This window comes from Monodelphis domestica, chromosome 6 (genome assembly GCF_027887165.1).
Source record: "Monodelphis domestica isolate mMonDom1 chromosome 6, mMonDom1.pri, whole genome shotgun sequence".
Taxonomy (NCBI): domain Eukaryota; kingdom Metazoa; phylum Chordata; class Mammalia; order Didelphimorphia; family Didelphidae; genus Monodelphis; species Monodelphis domestica.
Window position 1 is genome coordinate 274,237,452 of NC_077232.1, and position 13,190 is coordinate 274,250,641.

Consider the following 13,190-nt stretch of genomic DNA (forward strand, 5'->3'; position numbering starts at 1 on the left):
CATATTCCAACCCTCCCTCAAAGTGCTCTCACCTAAACATCAATTCAATAATTTGTTCTAGAATTTGAGCAGTGTCAAAACCTGCACTGAGAGTTTTTAGAAACTAACTTTTGACTTTAAAAAAAAGTTAGGCCACCTGCCCATTGTGTCTTCAGGCTTACAAAGCCTCGTCTATTCCCCACAATTCCACAAAGATTACTGAAAGTAGTTCAGTGATCACATCTGCAAGTTCTTTTTGGTATCCTGGAGAGAATCTGGTTTAGGAGATGAACTCATTTCAAGCACCATGGGGCTCTCTTCTAATTCTTTACCTAAACTAGGCATAACTTTCTTCTTAGCCATTTTTGTTTTGCCCTTTCTAGTCTGAAGATGATTCTCCTTGACAAGAAAAAAAAAAACAAAATAAAAATGAAAGTTGAGTGGTTTCCTTTACTGTCATTTATTAATGTCACTGGCCCTAAGCTATAGGTTTATTTCTTACTTCCTTCACCTACTCCAAAGAGTATAAAATTTAAAATTTTCTTATTATGAAATAAAATCATCAACAAACATGAACATTACAAAGAAGGTCAGGAAAAAGATTTGTCTAAAAAACTGTGAATGTATGATATAGCTTATTGTAAAAACACATATACATTTAACAGTGGTACTAATATTGGTCCACTTACTGTCTGTACGCCCTTCTGTATATTTTTTAATGTTTCATTGATGCTTTAAAATTTTTTTACATTGTTACTACTCCTACCAACTCTTCTCTCACTCTCAAAGAAAAACTATCTTAACTTTGACCTTTGAGGGAGACCAAGCCCCCTTTGGGGGAGAAATTGGGCTTAAGTAGGAATCCTGGGAATTGTAAGTCTGGAGAGATAGATTTCTTTTCTCCCCATTAAGAGTGAGACAAAGACAGACACACACAGAGAGAAGAATTTGAAGAGCTCTGAGGTAGGCTTGGTGAGCTACTGTATTGGGATGTTTTGAACTGAACAGAAGTAGAGAAGGGGGGTTTTGCTTTAAGCTTTGATGAAGTATAGAGAGGGATAACTCTAGTGGAAGACAGAAAGCATTGTGAATAGAGAGGAAGATAAAAATATTCCTTGCTCACAGATATAGGTGAAGTTTTTCTCAAAGCAACTAAGAAAACCAGTGAAGTATTTTAATTCCCTTTTCACCTCTGTCTTGTAGTAATTTACTTTTAAAGTCTCCCAATTCTTTCAGCCTGTTTCTGACTTGTGATTTAATTCATATCTCTAAAAATTCACATCTCATATCTTAACCTTGACATAAAACTATGATCAATTATAGGTTTTGGTCAGGGCTCTCTGCTGTAACAACACCCACCCATGAATCTTTCCCTCTGTCACAATGAATGAAATGGATTCCAGGAAAGATCCAGATTCAGCCCCAAAGCAGTGCCTTCTGACAGTCTGGGACACCCCACTGCATGACTCCCATCCCACACATCCAATTAGAGAAATGGAGTGAAGTGACTAATGAATGCCCTGTGCTCCACAGGCTTTGCCCTGAAAAATAACCCTTTGAGATAACGAACATTATTCTTTATCACCATGCCCATGTCTATCTGCCAACACTTGTTTCTCTCTCATATGACTCAATTGCTGACCACAGAAGACCTCCACCTCCCACTCTTACCTGTCTTCTCCTCAACCCTCCCACCTCATGCCCCCATCCTTTCCAAAGTACCCTATACGATGAACATACCATAGCAAACATAACTTCCCTTCATTTGGAACCCCTTTCTCTCACATTCCTTTCATCTACTTTCACTAGGACCAGGCTCTCCACTCACAATCTAGCATGCCTGACCACTCTCTTGAGTCCTGGATATATCACACCCCTTGAAATACTGGGCCTGGATAAATAAGAACTGATGATGGTAATGTGTGAGGTAAATATTTAGGAGGTCTCCATCCCACACACCCCAGACACTCCAAGTAGTAGGAAACAGTCATGTGAATCCTGGCACCCAGCATGAGGACACCACTGAAGGCAAGCTGTAAGCCAATACAAAGATCTGGGGGGAAGGAGTTAACAGCTCTGAAAAGCTGGCTCAAGAAGCTGAGGGATTTCTTTGGACCAATCTCTTGAGCTAACTAGCTCCTGGTTAGGTGTGAGAGCAAGAAGAGAGAGAGGTGTTCTTTGCTCTCTTATATCACCAGGCCATCTCTGACAAGCCTTGGAATAATCTGGCTGCAATGGAGGACTGAATTTTTACTTACATTAGAAAGTTTGAAAAGCCTTTCTCTCTTTACTTTAGATAATATGAAGGGGAGTTAACCCCCTGGAGTTTGAGTCATCCCTGACCATTCCATATTTTCCAGTCAATAGAATAATGTGCTATGATGGGAAAGAGCCTTATGTTTAGCATCAAAAGAGCTAGGTCTGAGTCCTAACTCTGCCATTAATCTCCTGATTAATGTCTTCTAGATATTCATGAAGCCCTTGTCAAAAATCCTTTTTCTGCCCTTTGAGTCTGTTTGCAGTTGTTAAAGAGTTAGATTTGTAATAATGATTTCCCCAAGTCAAGCATCCAAGTCACTTCTCAGTCACTAGTTCTAAACCCTGTTGTCATATATATTCCTTTCTAACTTTTCATGTAATCTACTTTTCCAAAGTTGAAGGCTGCATATCTGATGAAAGTCAGTATTCTAAACTGTAATAATTATTGGGGAAATGGGTGGTTTGAAGAACAGGACAGATGGAAGGTTTTATAACAGGGAATGGAGAAGTTAAAGGGAGAGAGGGAATATGAGTGCCAGTGAGGTAAAAGGAGAGAGATGCCCCCTGCCGAGAGGCTATTTTTGAAAAATGGGGTTCCTGAGAAATGGGCCACTTATATAGAAAGATGTTGCAGATACACCAGAGCAGGTAAGCACAGATCCTCCTGAGGGACAAGCCTCCCCCCAGACCAACGTTGCCCAGCAAGGGTACAATAAGGACCGTTTCTAGTTGAATGGCTGTTCTGAGGTTCAGCTCCCTTTATGTCTCCTGAAAAAATAGTTCTCTTATCTGACTGTGATATTCAAATAAAGATAAATTTTAACAAGTTTGGATTGTGGAGGAATCAGGGAAGAGGGATTCCCTAGATGAGGTTTGAGTCTCTTTCAGCTTTTGAGCTGAGGCCAGGTCTCACAGGCTGGTGGAGGGTTTCTCTTATTCCTGTCTATGTTATATCTACACTAGCTTTCTTAATTTCAAAAGTCTTAGCAGTAGGCAGCAAGAGGAAGAAAAGTTCTGACCTTCAGAGCCTGTCTCTTAAGGCTGACACCCCTAAAGATCGGCCTTACAGTTCAAATTGCTTCTCTTAAGTCCTTTTGTCGATGACATGACCACAGGAATCCAGGGAGAGCACACAGTTGGGAAAATCAGGAAAAGAGAGGCATTTCTATCCAGAGACAGGAACCTTATGGTTCCCAGGTCAGGAAGGAAGTCCTTGTCACAAGACTAACTGCCACTCCCAGTTTCCCCATTCCCCACCAACTGTCAGTCTTGTCAATATCTTCTCTCTCTAATATTCCCACTGTTGTTTGTTCCAAGTCAGTGGCAGAAAGTCCAGAACTTGACAAAGTTTTCCTTTCCACACTTCCTTCATTAAAATGACCTCTCAAGAATTTCCTGATCTCCCTTCATCAAGCAGGTTCCCTCCCTATTAAGCCAGAAAAAGTTTACTCATTCACCTCTTTGCCTCCTGAGAGGTAAACTTGGCTGCAAATGAATATCTGATAGATCAAAGACTCAGACAAGTTAAGAGTTGGAAGGATCCTAGTCCAACCCATACAGAAAGGATTATTCAGCTAAAGGATTGAGAACAAGTGTTTAATCATCCAGAGTGGGGGGAACCCATCACCTCTCAAGGCAGCTCATTTCTCTTTTAGGAAAACTTTGTCAGAAAGTATTTTTTGACATCAATCCTAATCCCACCCACCCCCTTTTCAGCTTCTACCCTGCTTTGCCTTTAGAATCCAAATGTTTGTTGTATCAGTCATTTCAGTTATATCCGACTCTACATGACCTCATTTGGTAGACCTTATTTTCTTGGCAAAGATACTTGAGTGGTTTGTCATATATTGCTCAGGCTTATTTTACAAATGAAGAAACTAGAGCAAGGAGAGCTAAGTTAAGCCCAGGGTCACACAGGTAGTAACTGAGTAAGGCTAGATTTAAACTCATAAAGAAGAATCTTCCTGACTTGAAGCCCAATGCTCTATCCTTGTGCCACCCAGCTGCCCTCAGAGTCCAAATAAATGAACCTTCAAATCCTTGAGGATAGCTATCATGTCTTCCTTTCCATAGGCTAAATATTCCTAGTACTTTCAACTAATCTTCATATCCCACCTAGTTGATGAAGGTTCCATCAGCATAACTATTTTATCCTCCTTTCTTGTCTAAAATCTGTTTCACTCCTCTTTAATGCAAAAAAGTATGACTTATTTCACCATTCATCCTCACGTAAAATACCAGAATGGGACATAGTCAGGAGAACTGAAAAGATTTTGAAGACTATCAAATAATTGAAAATTACTGCATGTCTCCTGGGTACCCACATACATCTTTATGGCCTGTCCCTAACCATTAACAACAGTGGTACCTGCAGTCCTTATTGTTCCACATGGCAAAGAAGATGTCTTTTTTCCCTATGAAATTCCAATTCCATGCCCTGAAGGAAAAGCCACACACCTCACATATATTTCAAAGAATTCTTTACTTTCTATGCCATATTCTTTTCACCAACTATTTGACCTTAATTTTGATTCACCCCTATTTTCTCAAAGTTTTTAATTTCTTGGACTTAATCTTTGATTCTTCCTTCTCTTCTGTCTGGGAGCACTTTATTTTCCTTAATACACCAGGGGGAAGAGGTAATTCTTCAAATCCTTTTGTTTTCTCCTTAAATAGGGTAATGAAGATTCAAATTGTTCACCAGATGTTCATTTTCAGGAAGACATACATTTTTGATGAGTTGGGTAGGCTTCCCACCTGTCCACCCAGAAGTCACTCTTTGCACACCAAAGTAGCTAGTAAAGAAACGAGAAACAAAGTGACTCAAAGTTGACATACATAGGAAGAAAGGGCTTACCTGCCCATCCATATACTCCAGCCACTGCAAGCCCAAGTTGGTGACAATTCTTGGGGTCCCATCATCCACTGGAAGGATGTCCACTCTAAATCGCTGGGGAGCTGCTGTCACAATCTAAAAGAGGAAAACTATCATTCATAGATACAAAAAACATTCTATATTCACGATGTAAAAAAATTACTGGTGTCATTTGGGGAATGGAAAATAGGAACCCAAGTATCCAGCTTATTGTTGTTCCTGTAAGAACAACAACAAACTGAAGGAAAGAATTTGGAACAAAAGGAACCAAGAATACATACTTCTGAGGTTTCCAATTTGAGTGCAGATTTTTTTAAACCATTTGGGTTAGGAGTTTTTCGAATCATTCATGAGAAGACTAAAAAACTAAAGATTTTCATTTTAATAAACCATATCATCCTTTCACTAGAAGCTGACCAGAGCAATCATTAACACTGAAAGGATCAGGCATGTCAAGTGAAATAAAAAATCACAATTTTACTTGTATATATAATTTTTATCCTACTATATATGCAGAAAAAATAATGCACTACATAAATTGTCCTTCAGTTTTAAATGCTGGTCTTTTTAATGTTAAATTTCTTTGGGGGAAAATCTTCCCATTTTTTTTCCTGGAAGAGGTCTTTCTTTATCTCTGGGGAAAAAAAGATCTAATTGTAGAAAGAAAGGAGAGGAAGTAAAGTACTGGGGGGGGGGAGAATGAATATATTCAATTCATAATAATCTCTGAAATAAATATCTGGTTTATTTCAGTTTGTAGATGGGGCTTCCTTTGACATGGAGGCTCTCCAAGTCTTTGCCAGTAGAGAGCCAGATCTGGAGGGCTGGGGTGGTTTTGAGTTCAATAATGGCAGAACTAGACTTGCTTTCCATGGACTAGCCTAAGGCTTTACTGGAAAGGGTACTGGCTCTAGAGAGAAAGGATTTAAGGTTCAAATTATCCATGGGACTTCAGACCTCAGTTTTCTATTTGAAAAATAAATGACTGAATTAGATAGCTTCTGAGATCTGTCCAATCCTAGATTTAAGTATAGAAGGGGGAAATCTGGGTGCTGCAGTGGATTGAGAGTCAGAACTGGACCCAGGAAGTTCTGGGTTCAAATTTCATCTCAGACACGTCTTAGCTATGTGATCCTGAGCAAGTCATTTAACCTAAATTGCCTAGACCTTACCACTGTCTTGGCTCAGAGCTAATACTTAGTATCAATTCTAAGAAATCAGGTAAGGGTTTAAAAAACAACAGTATTGAAAAGCTTCTCTGAGATGTCTATGACAACCTTGGGAATAAAGAAAAATACAAATAGGCTCTTGGTTTGGAAAAATGAAAAAGTAATGAAAAGGGGATATAGACTGCTAGGAACCTCATTGTTTTTCAACTTCCATAAACATTAACTTGGTTATACAAACTTCAAACAGCTGATCCATGTCCATTGATTAGTGAGTAGACACCTCCTACCTGAATCATATCAATCTTGATATTCTCACTTTAAATGATGACTTTAATTGGAAACAGAAGACAAAATGAACTTAAAGCTAAATGGAAGGATGATTCAGGTCTACATAGAGAAGTCAGTAAAGGATCATAGATTTGGAGGTGGAAGGGACTTAAAAATCCTCAGGGCCTTATCTCCTAATATTGTAAATGTGGAAACTGAGGTCAAAAGAAGGAAATTACTTGATCAGATAGTAAATGGCAGAGCTAAGATTTTATCATAGATCCCTGCTTTTAAAACCAGAAAAATTTTCACTGACCCAGGAACTTCCCATGTTGGTGGACTTGGTTTTATCACATACCTAAAGGTTATGAGAAACATCATTTAGTAGGATATTTGGTCATTTTGCCTAGCATTGCTTAAAATAATGATTGGTAAAAACATCATCATAAATATTACTTTTGTTCATGAACCAACTTGCATAGAAGATAACTGGAGATGAACTTAAAAATAAAACCTGGATAATATCTCTAAATCAAATCAATATATATTTTAATCCTTGGAGAGCTTCAGTGCCAAAATGGTCACAGGGGAGGCTAGTGAAAAGTGCCTTCAAAACATAAGAAATGGGAAAAGCATAAGAAATGGGAAAAAGCTAAAGCTTCTAAGTTATACAAATGCTTTCTTACTATTTCATGTTCTATTTTCTTTAAGAAAGAGACTCATGATTAAAAAGGATACGCATTGCCACAGGAGAAGACAGAGACCAAAAGCAGTTTGAAACATACCATTCTTTATTTCCTCTATGAATTTTTCTCTAGTGTAAGCAATATATTTTGTTTTTCACAACATGATGAACAAGGAAATATGTATCATATGATAATATATGTACAACCTATATTATATTACTTGTCTTTTGGGGAAGAGTTAGAAGAGAGGGAGAGAATATGGATTGCAAAATGTCAGAATGTTTATATTAAAAATTTTGATGTAACTGACATGTAATTTAGAAAATGTATTTTAAAATTCTAAAGAAAGAAAAAAAAAGCCAGGAGAGGGGCAGTTAAGTGGCTTAATGGATAGAGAGCCAGGTCTGGAAACAGGAGATCCTGGGATTGAATCTGGTTTCAGACACTTCCTACCTGTGCAACCCTGGGCAAGTCACTTAATTGCATTTGCCTAGTCCTTACCACTCTTCTGCCTGGGAATTGATACTTAGTATTGATTCAAAGAAAGAAGGCAAGGTTTTTAAAAAGAATGGGTCAGGAGGCCTTTGCTAGACAGGGTGAAAATAATTGATAATGCATAACAACATGAAAAAATGAAAGTTTTATAAACACACAACAAATGAGTCTGAGTGTCTATCATTTCTGAATCAACTATTTTTGCACAAACAGATCACTGACTTATCCAAATCAGGGAATGGAGAAAAAAGGCAAATAAGCATTTATACGATGGCTATAATATGTCAGGCTCTTTGTTTAGTATCTTCTAAATATTGTTTTATTTGCTCTTCACAACAACCCTGGGAGGTAGCTACTTTATTACCCCTATTATACAGAGGAGGAAACTGAGACAAATGGAAGTTAAGTGATTTGCCCAGTAAATGTCTGAGATCAGGTTTGAACTCAGGTCTTTCTGAATTCAGGTCTACAGCTCTATCTACTATGCCACTAGTTACCCCATTCACTGATCATTGCCAAATTATAAGAAAGGCTTAAAATCAGAAGAAGCAATGATATGAAACAGAGGCCCAACCTATTTAACCCAACCAATTTAAAACTGATATTGATGATAAAAATTGAGAAATGGATAAAAAGAAATAAAACATATGAGCAACATTTTCCTAATTAATTTTAATGAATGTGAATCAATTGTGGAAATGAAGAGGAAGAATAAGGGAAAGACAAATTAACCAAAAGTTTATTGAGCCCCAACTAGTCCAGATTATCCTGAGAGCATTTAAGGACACTGAAAAATGGACAGCAAACAGATGGAAAATTGAAAAAAGATCTGCCAAGACTTCTATAATAAGCTTTTTCTCCATCAAAAACAGTTAAAGTCATGTGTGCTGTGTGAGGAAGTAGAAATGTGCTCATGAAAATAAAAATGCAAAAAAGGCATACAACTAAGCCAAGTAAATATAGAAAAGGTCCACATTGGTTGCAACTCAATTTTGAGAGCACTCTGGAATTGATTTTCAAAATATTTTAAAAAAGAGGGCTAAATACTTGTTAAAATAAAAAGAGAATTTATTATTGACAAAAGGATCAAGAAAGTATCAGTAACTATGAAGCTAAATGGTTATTATCTTATATTTATGAAATTTTAATTAGCATAATCTACATATTTTAGTTTTCTTCCTGAAGGTAGGAGAAAGGAAGAGGAAGACTTTTGCAAGGTCATATCTTTGAAGTCACAAAGCTGACCACAAGGCAGGATATAAGATCTCATGATGAAAACAGGTCTGATAACAGTAAAAAACATTTAATTCAGTAGAGCAAGATGATGTCTTAAAAGTTCTCCAATCATGTCTCTCAAAATCATACAAGTTCTAATAAGCACATGAAAAAGTGCTCTAAATCTCTTATAATCAGAGAGATGCAAATCAAAACAACTCTGAGGTATCACCTCACACCTAGCAGATTGGCCAACATGACAGCAAAGGAAAGTAATGAATGCTGGAGGGGATGTGGCAAAGTAGGGACATTAATTCATTGCTGGTGGAGTTGTGAATTGATCCAACCATCCTGGAAGGCAATTTGGAACTATTCCCAAAAGGTGATAAAGGACTGTCTGACCTTTGATCCAGCCATAGCACTGCTGGGCTTGTGCCCCCAAGAGATAATAAGGAAAAAGACTCGTACAAGAATATTCATAGCTGTGCTCTTTGTGGTGGCCAAAAATTGGAAAATGAGGGGATGCCCTTCAATTGGGGAATGGCTGAACAAATTGTGGTATATGTTGGTGATGGAATACTATTGTGCTAAAAGGAATAATAAAGTGGAAGAATTCCATGGAGACTGGAACAACCTCCAGGAAGTGATGCAGAGCGAAAGGAGCAGAACCAGGAAAACATTGTACACAGAGACTGAAACACTGTGGTACAATAGAACGTAATGGACGTCTCCATTAGTGTCAATACAATGTCCCTGAACATTTTGCAGGGATCTGGGAGAAAAAACACTATCCACAAGCAAAAGACAAATTGTGGGAGTAAAAGCACTGAAGAAAAGCAACTGTTTGACTACAGGTGTTGAGGGGACATGACTGAGGAGAGACTAAATGAACACAAACACCAACAACACAGAAATGGGTTTGGATCAAGGACACATGTGATACCCAGTGGAATCGTGCGTTGGCTAGGGGAGGGATGATGGGGGGGGGGAAGACAGAAAATGATCTTTGTTTCCAAGGAACAATGTCTGAGAATGACAAAATAAAATAATGTTTAATTTGGAAAAAAACATCATACAAGATCCTTTGAACAATATAAAAATATACATAACTTTATTCAATCACCTTTTGATTAGCATCAAGGACACTAGAAAAGATGAAGATGAATGAATGTCAGATATATTTTGCCAATGACTTGGTAAAGATATGGGCCAGATACTGTTGATGATGGTGAAATGGGTTCAGAATGAACAGGAGAAGGAAGGTGGGCTAGATTGCATTTAGGAAATGGCACAGAGGGTTCAATAAATTCCATTATTTATCTAATAATATTGTATACCTGTGAGACATAGCATTCAAATTGAAAGTCACACAAAGGACAATATAGAAAAGTGAAAATAGGCTACAGCATATTAACAAAGATTTGCATAGGAGAGATGACATAATGGATATTGTCAGGGAGATGGACTGAAAAGGAGATGGGCCAGATATATAGAAAGAATCTTTTGGGTTTTTTTTTTTTGCCTTTAGTTGTCCTCCCAGGGCTTAGCACACTCCTGGAACATGATAGGTACAAAAGAAATACTTGTTGACTTGACCCAACCAGTCTTGAGTGCTCAGTTGGTTGCTACATAATTTGAAGAGAAAATCCCTGGCATGTTGGATGAACATAGACAAGAATCACCCAAACAGGATAAGAAAATATGAATGGGTGGTGAACTGTGTTACTAGAGGGAAGAACCATATTGAGGAGATCACAGATCCATCCAAGTATCAAAGTATACCCAAGGTGATATGATTATAAGCATGAAGAATAGCTTATTCTACTGTCATGTGGAGCAGGCAGGATTTTACTTTTTATTCTTCCACATCTCTCAGAATTACCATGGAGACCCTGCTATGTCCCCCTTTTTAACCAGAGGACAAACAGATTCCTTGCTACTGATTCTGATATTTCGAAAAACAAACTGCAGAAAAGCTGTAGACTAGGGGAGAGGGGAAGATGAAACCAGTGATTGATCAGTAATGACAATGCAGGTGTTCAAACAGCAGAGAGAATCCCAGGAGATTTGCCTAGAACACAAGGTTATTGAGTATATCTCATTCACAGGCTGATTGCTGGTATTCCTTCTCTTGTTATATTTTCTACTGAGGCAAATTCAAATAAATTCAACACACACACACACACACACACACACACACACACACACACACACCCATCAGTGCAAGGCACTATACCAACTGATATGGATACAAAGATGAGAAAAAAAATGGAGCCCTCCTTCAGAGTTTATATTCTTTCGTAGGATTCAACAAGCGTTTAGTATAGTACATGGTGCCTAGACAGTATAATAAATGTTTGTGGACTTTTCATGTAATCGGATAAACAAATACAAGATAGTATGAGAAAAGAGACTAGGGGAATCAGAAACGGATTCACAAAGCTGAGTTGAACTTTAAAGGAAGAGAAGGTCTCAGAGACACAGACAAGAAGGGAGTTAAAAAGTACAGAAATAAGACATGGTACAGAGTTTGGAAGTAGGCCAATTTTGTTGGAATAGAGAAGTCATGAAAGAATGTGATGTCAAATAAGTCTACTATGGTCTGGAAAAGTGATTTTGATCTAATGAATCAAATGTCTTTCTTACAGTCAACAGACAATAAACATGATGTGTCCTTAGCATCTTTCATCAACTGTGTGATTGGAAATAGGAACATTAGATCCTTGAGGGCAAAAATGTTTATGCTTTGTCTCTTTATTTCCAGGGCTTTGTCACTGTGGGATAATAAAACCTTGTTGCTCTTGATTGGAAAAGTAGACTCAAGCGAGATTATGGAAGACTTTAGATATCAAGCTAGATTTTATTTTATAGGCAACTAGGAGTTTCTTGAGAAGCAGAGCACTTTATGGAAATATTTTGACAGACTTGTGGGAGATTGATGAGAAAGGAAGAGAAGGAAAACAGAGAAACTAGTTAAGAAGCTATAACAATAGTCTGAGACATTACGTGTTGACTGTCTGAATAGAGAGAGGGATACAGATGCTAGATAATTTATGGAAGGAGAATCAACAAAACTTGAGAAATGATGAGAGGTGAAAGGGAGGAAAATATGAGGATGAGCACAAGGTAAGACTGGAAAGATAGTGGTGTTCTCAACAGAAAAAGGGAAGCTTGGAGAAGATAGAGGTTTAGTGAGGAAGAGGACAAGTCCCATTTTCAACATGCAGAGCTTGAGATAGCCTAAGGAACAACTAAGTAGAAATGCCCAATAAGTAGATGGTGATGTGAAATTAGAATGTTGGAGAAGGTTATGGGAATCATGTACATAGAGATAATTAAGCTCTTGATGGCTGCTGGATTTATGAAGAGAAAGATTATAAAAAGAGGAAAGGAGAAGGCCCAAGAAAGAGAATTAGAGGTAGGAGAAGGATGGTGATAAACCAAAGGAGATTGAGAAAGGATGAACAGACAGAAAGAATGAGAAACAGGAAAGAATAGCTATGTATTACTAGCCATGTAAACTAGGAATCACATATCTGGGGAAAGGGGCTGTTGTCTATATCAAAAGGCACAGAGAAGACAAGAACGTAACACATTTGCTCTGGTCATCTTGAAGAAGAATAGCCAGAGAAGTCATTCAGTTTTCTAGGTGGCATGGTGGAAAATTATTCTGGGGATTATTAATACTGTTTTTCTCATGTCATATCCAGAAATGCGAGGAGGGAGACCCCTCTGAGGAAGGATGGTAGGGCTATAGGGCACTGTTGTTCAAAGGGGACGAATGGTATCATGGGTGGTATCTTGGCTTGTCAATGAATTGGATTTAAGTGAAGCAAAGTTGCACAAAGTCATCAGCCTCTTCTAGAGCCATCAAAGTTTAGTGGTAGAACAAAAGTCAAGATGACTGGTGATGGCTGGGGATACAGAGGATGACATTTGGCATCTTCCATGTTTGACGAAGGTCTGAGCATGCCACAACACTTGCTTCAGCAGCTTTCAAGGCCATTGGAACAAATAATTCTCATATGGTATGTCTGCTGGGGAAGTCTTTATAAACTTGGGGTAGGCATACCCACTAACTCACCAATGTGTTTGAGGCTTGTCGGTTACCCTCAATCTTGTTTAGCTCATCTTATGAGATACTTTTATGGTAGTAGTGGGGAACAGAAGCTGCTGCAACATGCTACAACTTCTTGGAGCCACAGGTGAGAGTTGGGTGAAAAGTGGACACCAAAGGTGGATGGC

At 38.2% G+C, this 13,190-nt stretch overlaps 1 protein-coding gene across 4 annotated transcripts in view; it reads right to left on the reverse strand.

Annotated features, from left to right (window-relative positions):
* FRAS1 (Fraser extracellular matrix complex subunit 1) overlaps nucleotides 1–13,190 on the reverse strand; it is a 637,413-nt gene that overhangs the window by 98,391 nt on the left and 525,832 nt on the right. For all 4 annotated transcript variants that reach the window (XM_056803248.1, XM_016423079.2, XM_007495970.3 and 1 more), the window contains one exon: nucleotides 5,096–5,209. In XM_056803248.1, coding sequence (XP_056659226.1) covers nucleotides 5,096–5,209 — 114 coding nt within the window. The remainder of the gene's footprint in view (nucleotides 1–5,095; nucleotides 5,210–13,190) is intronic.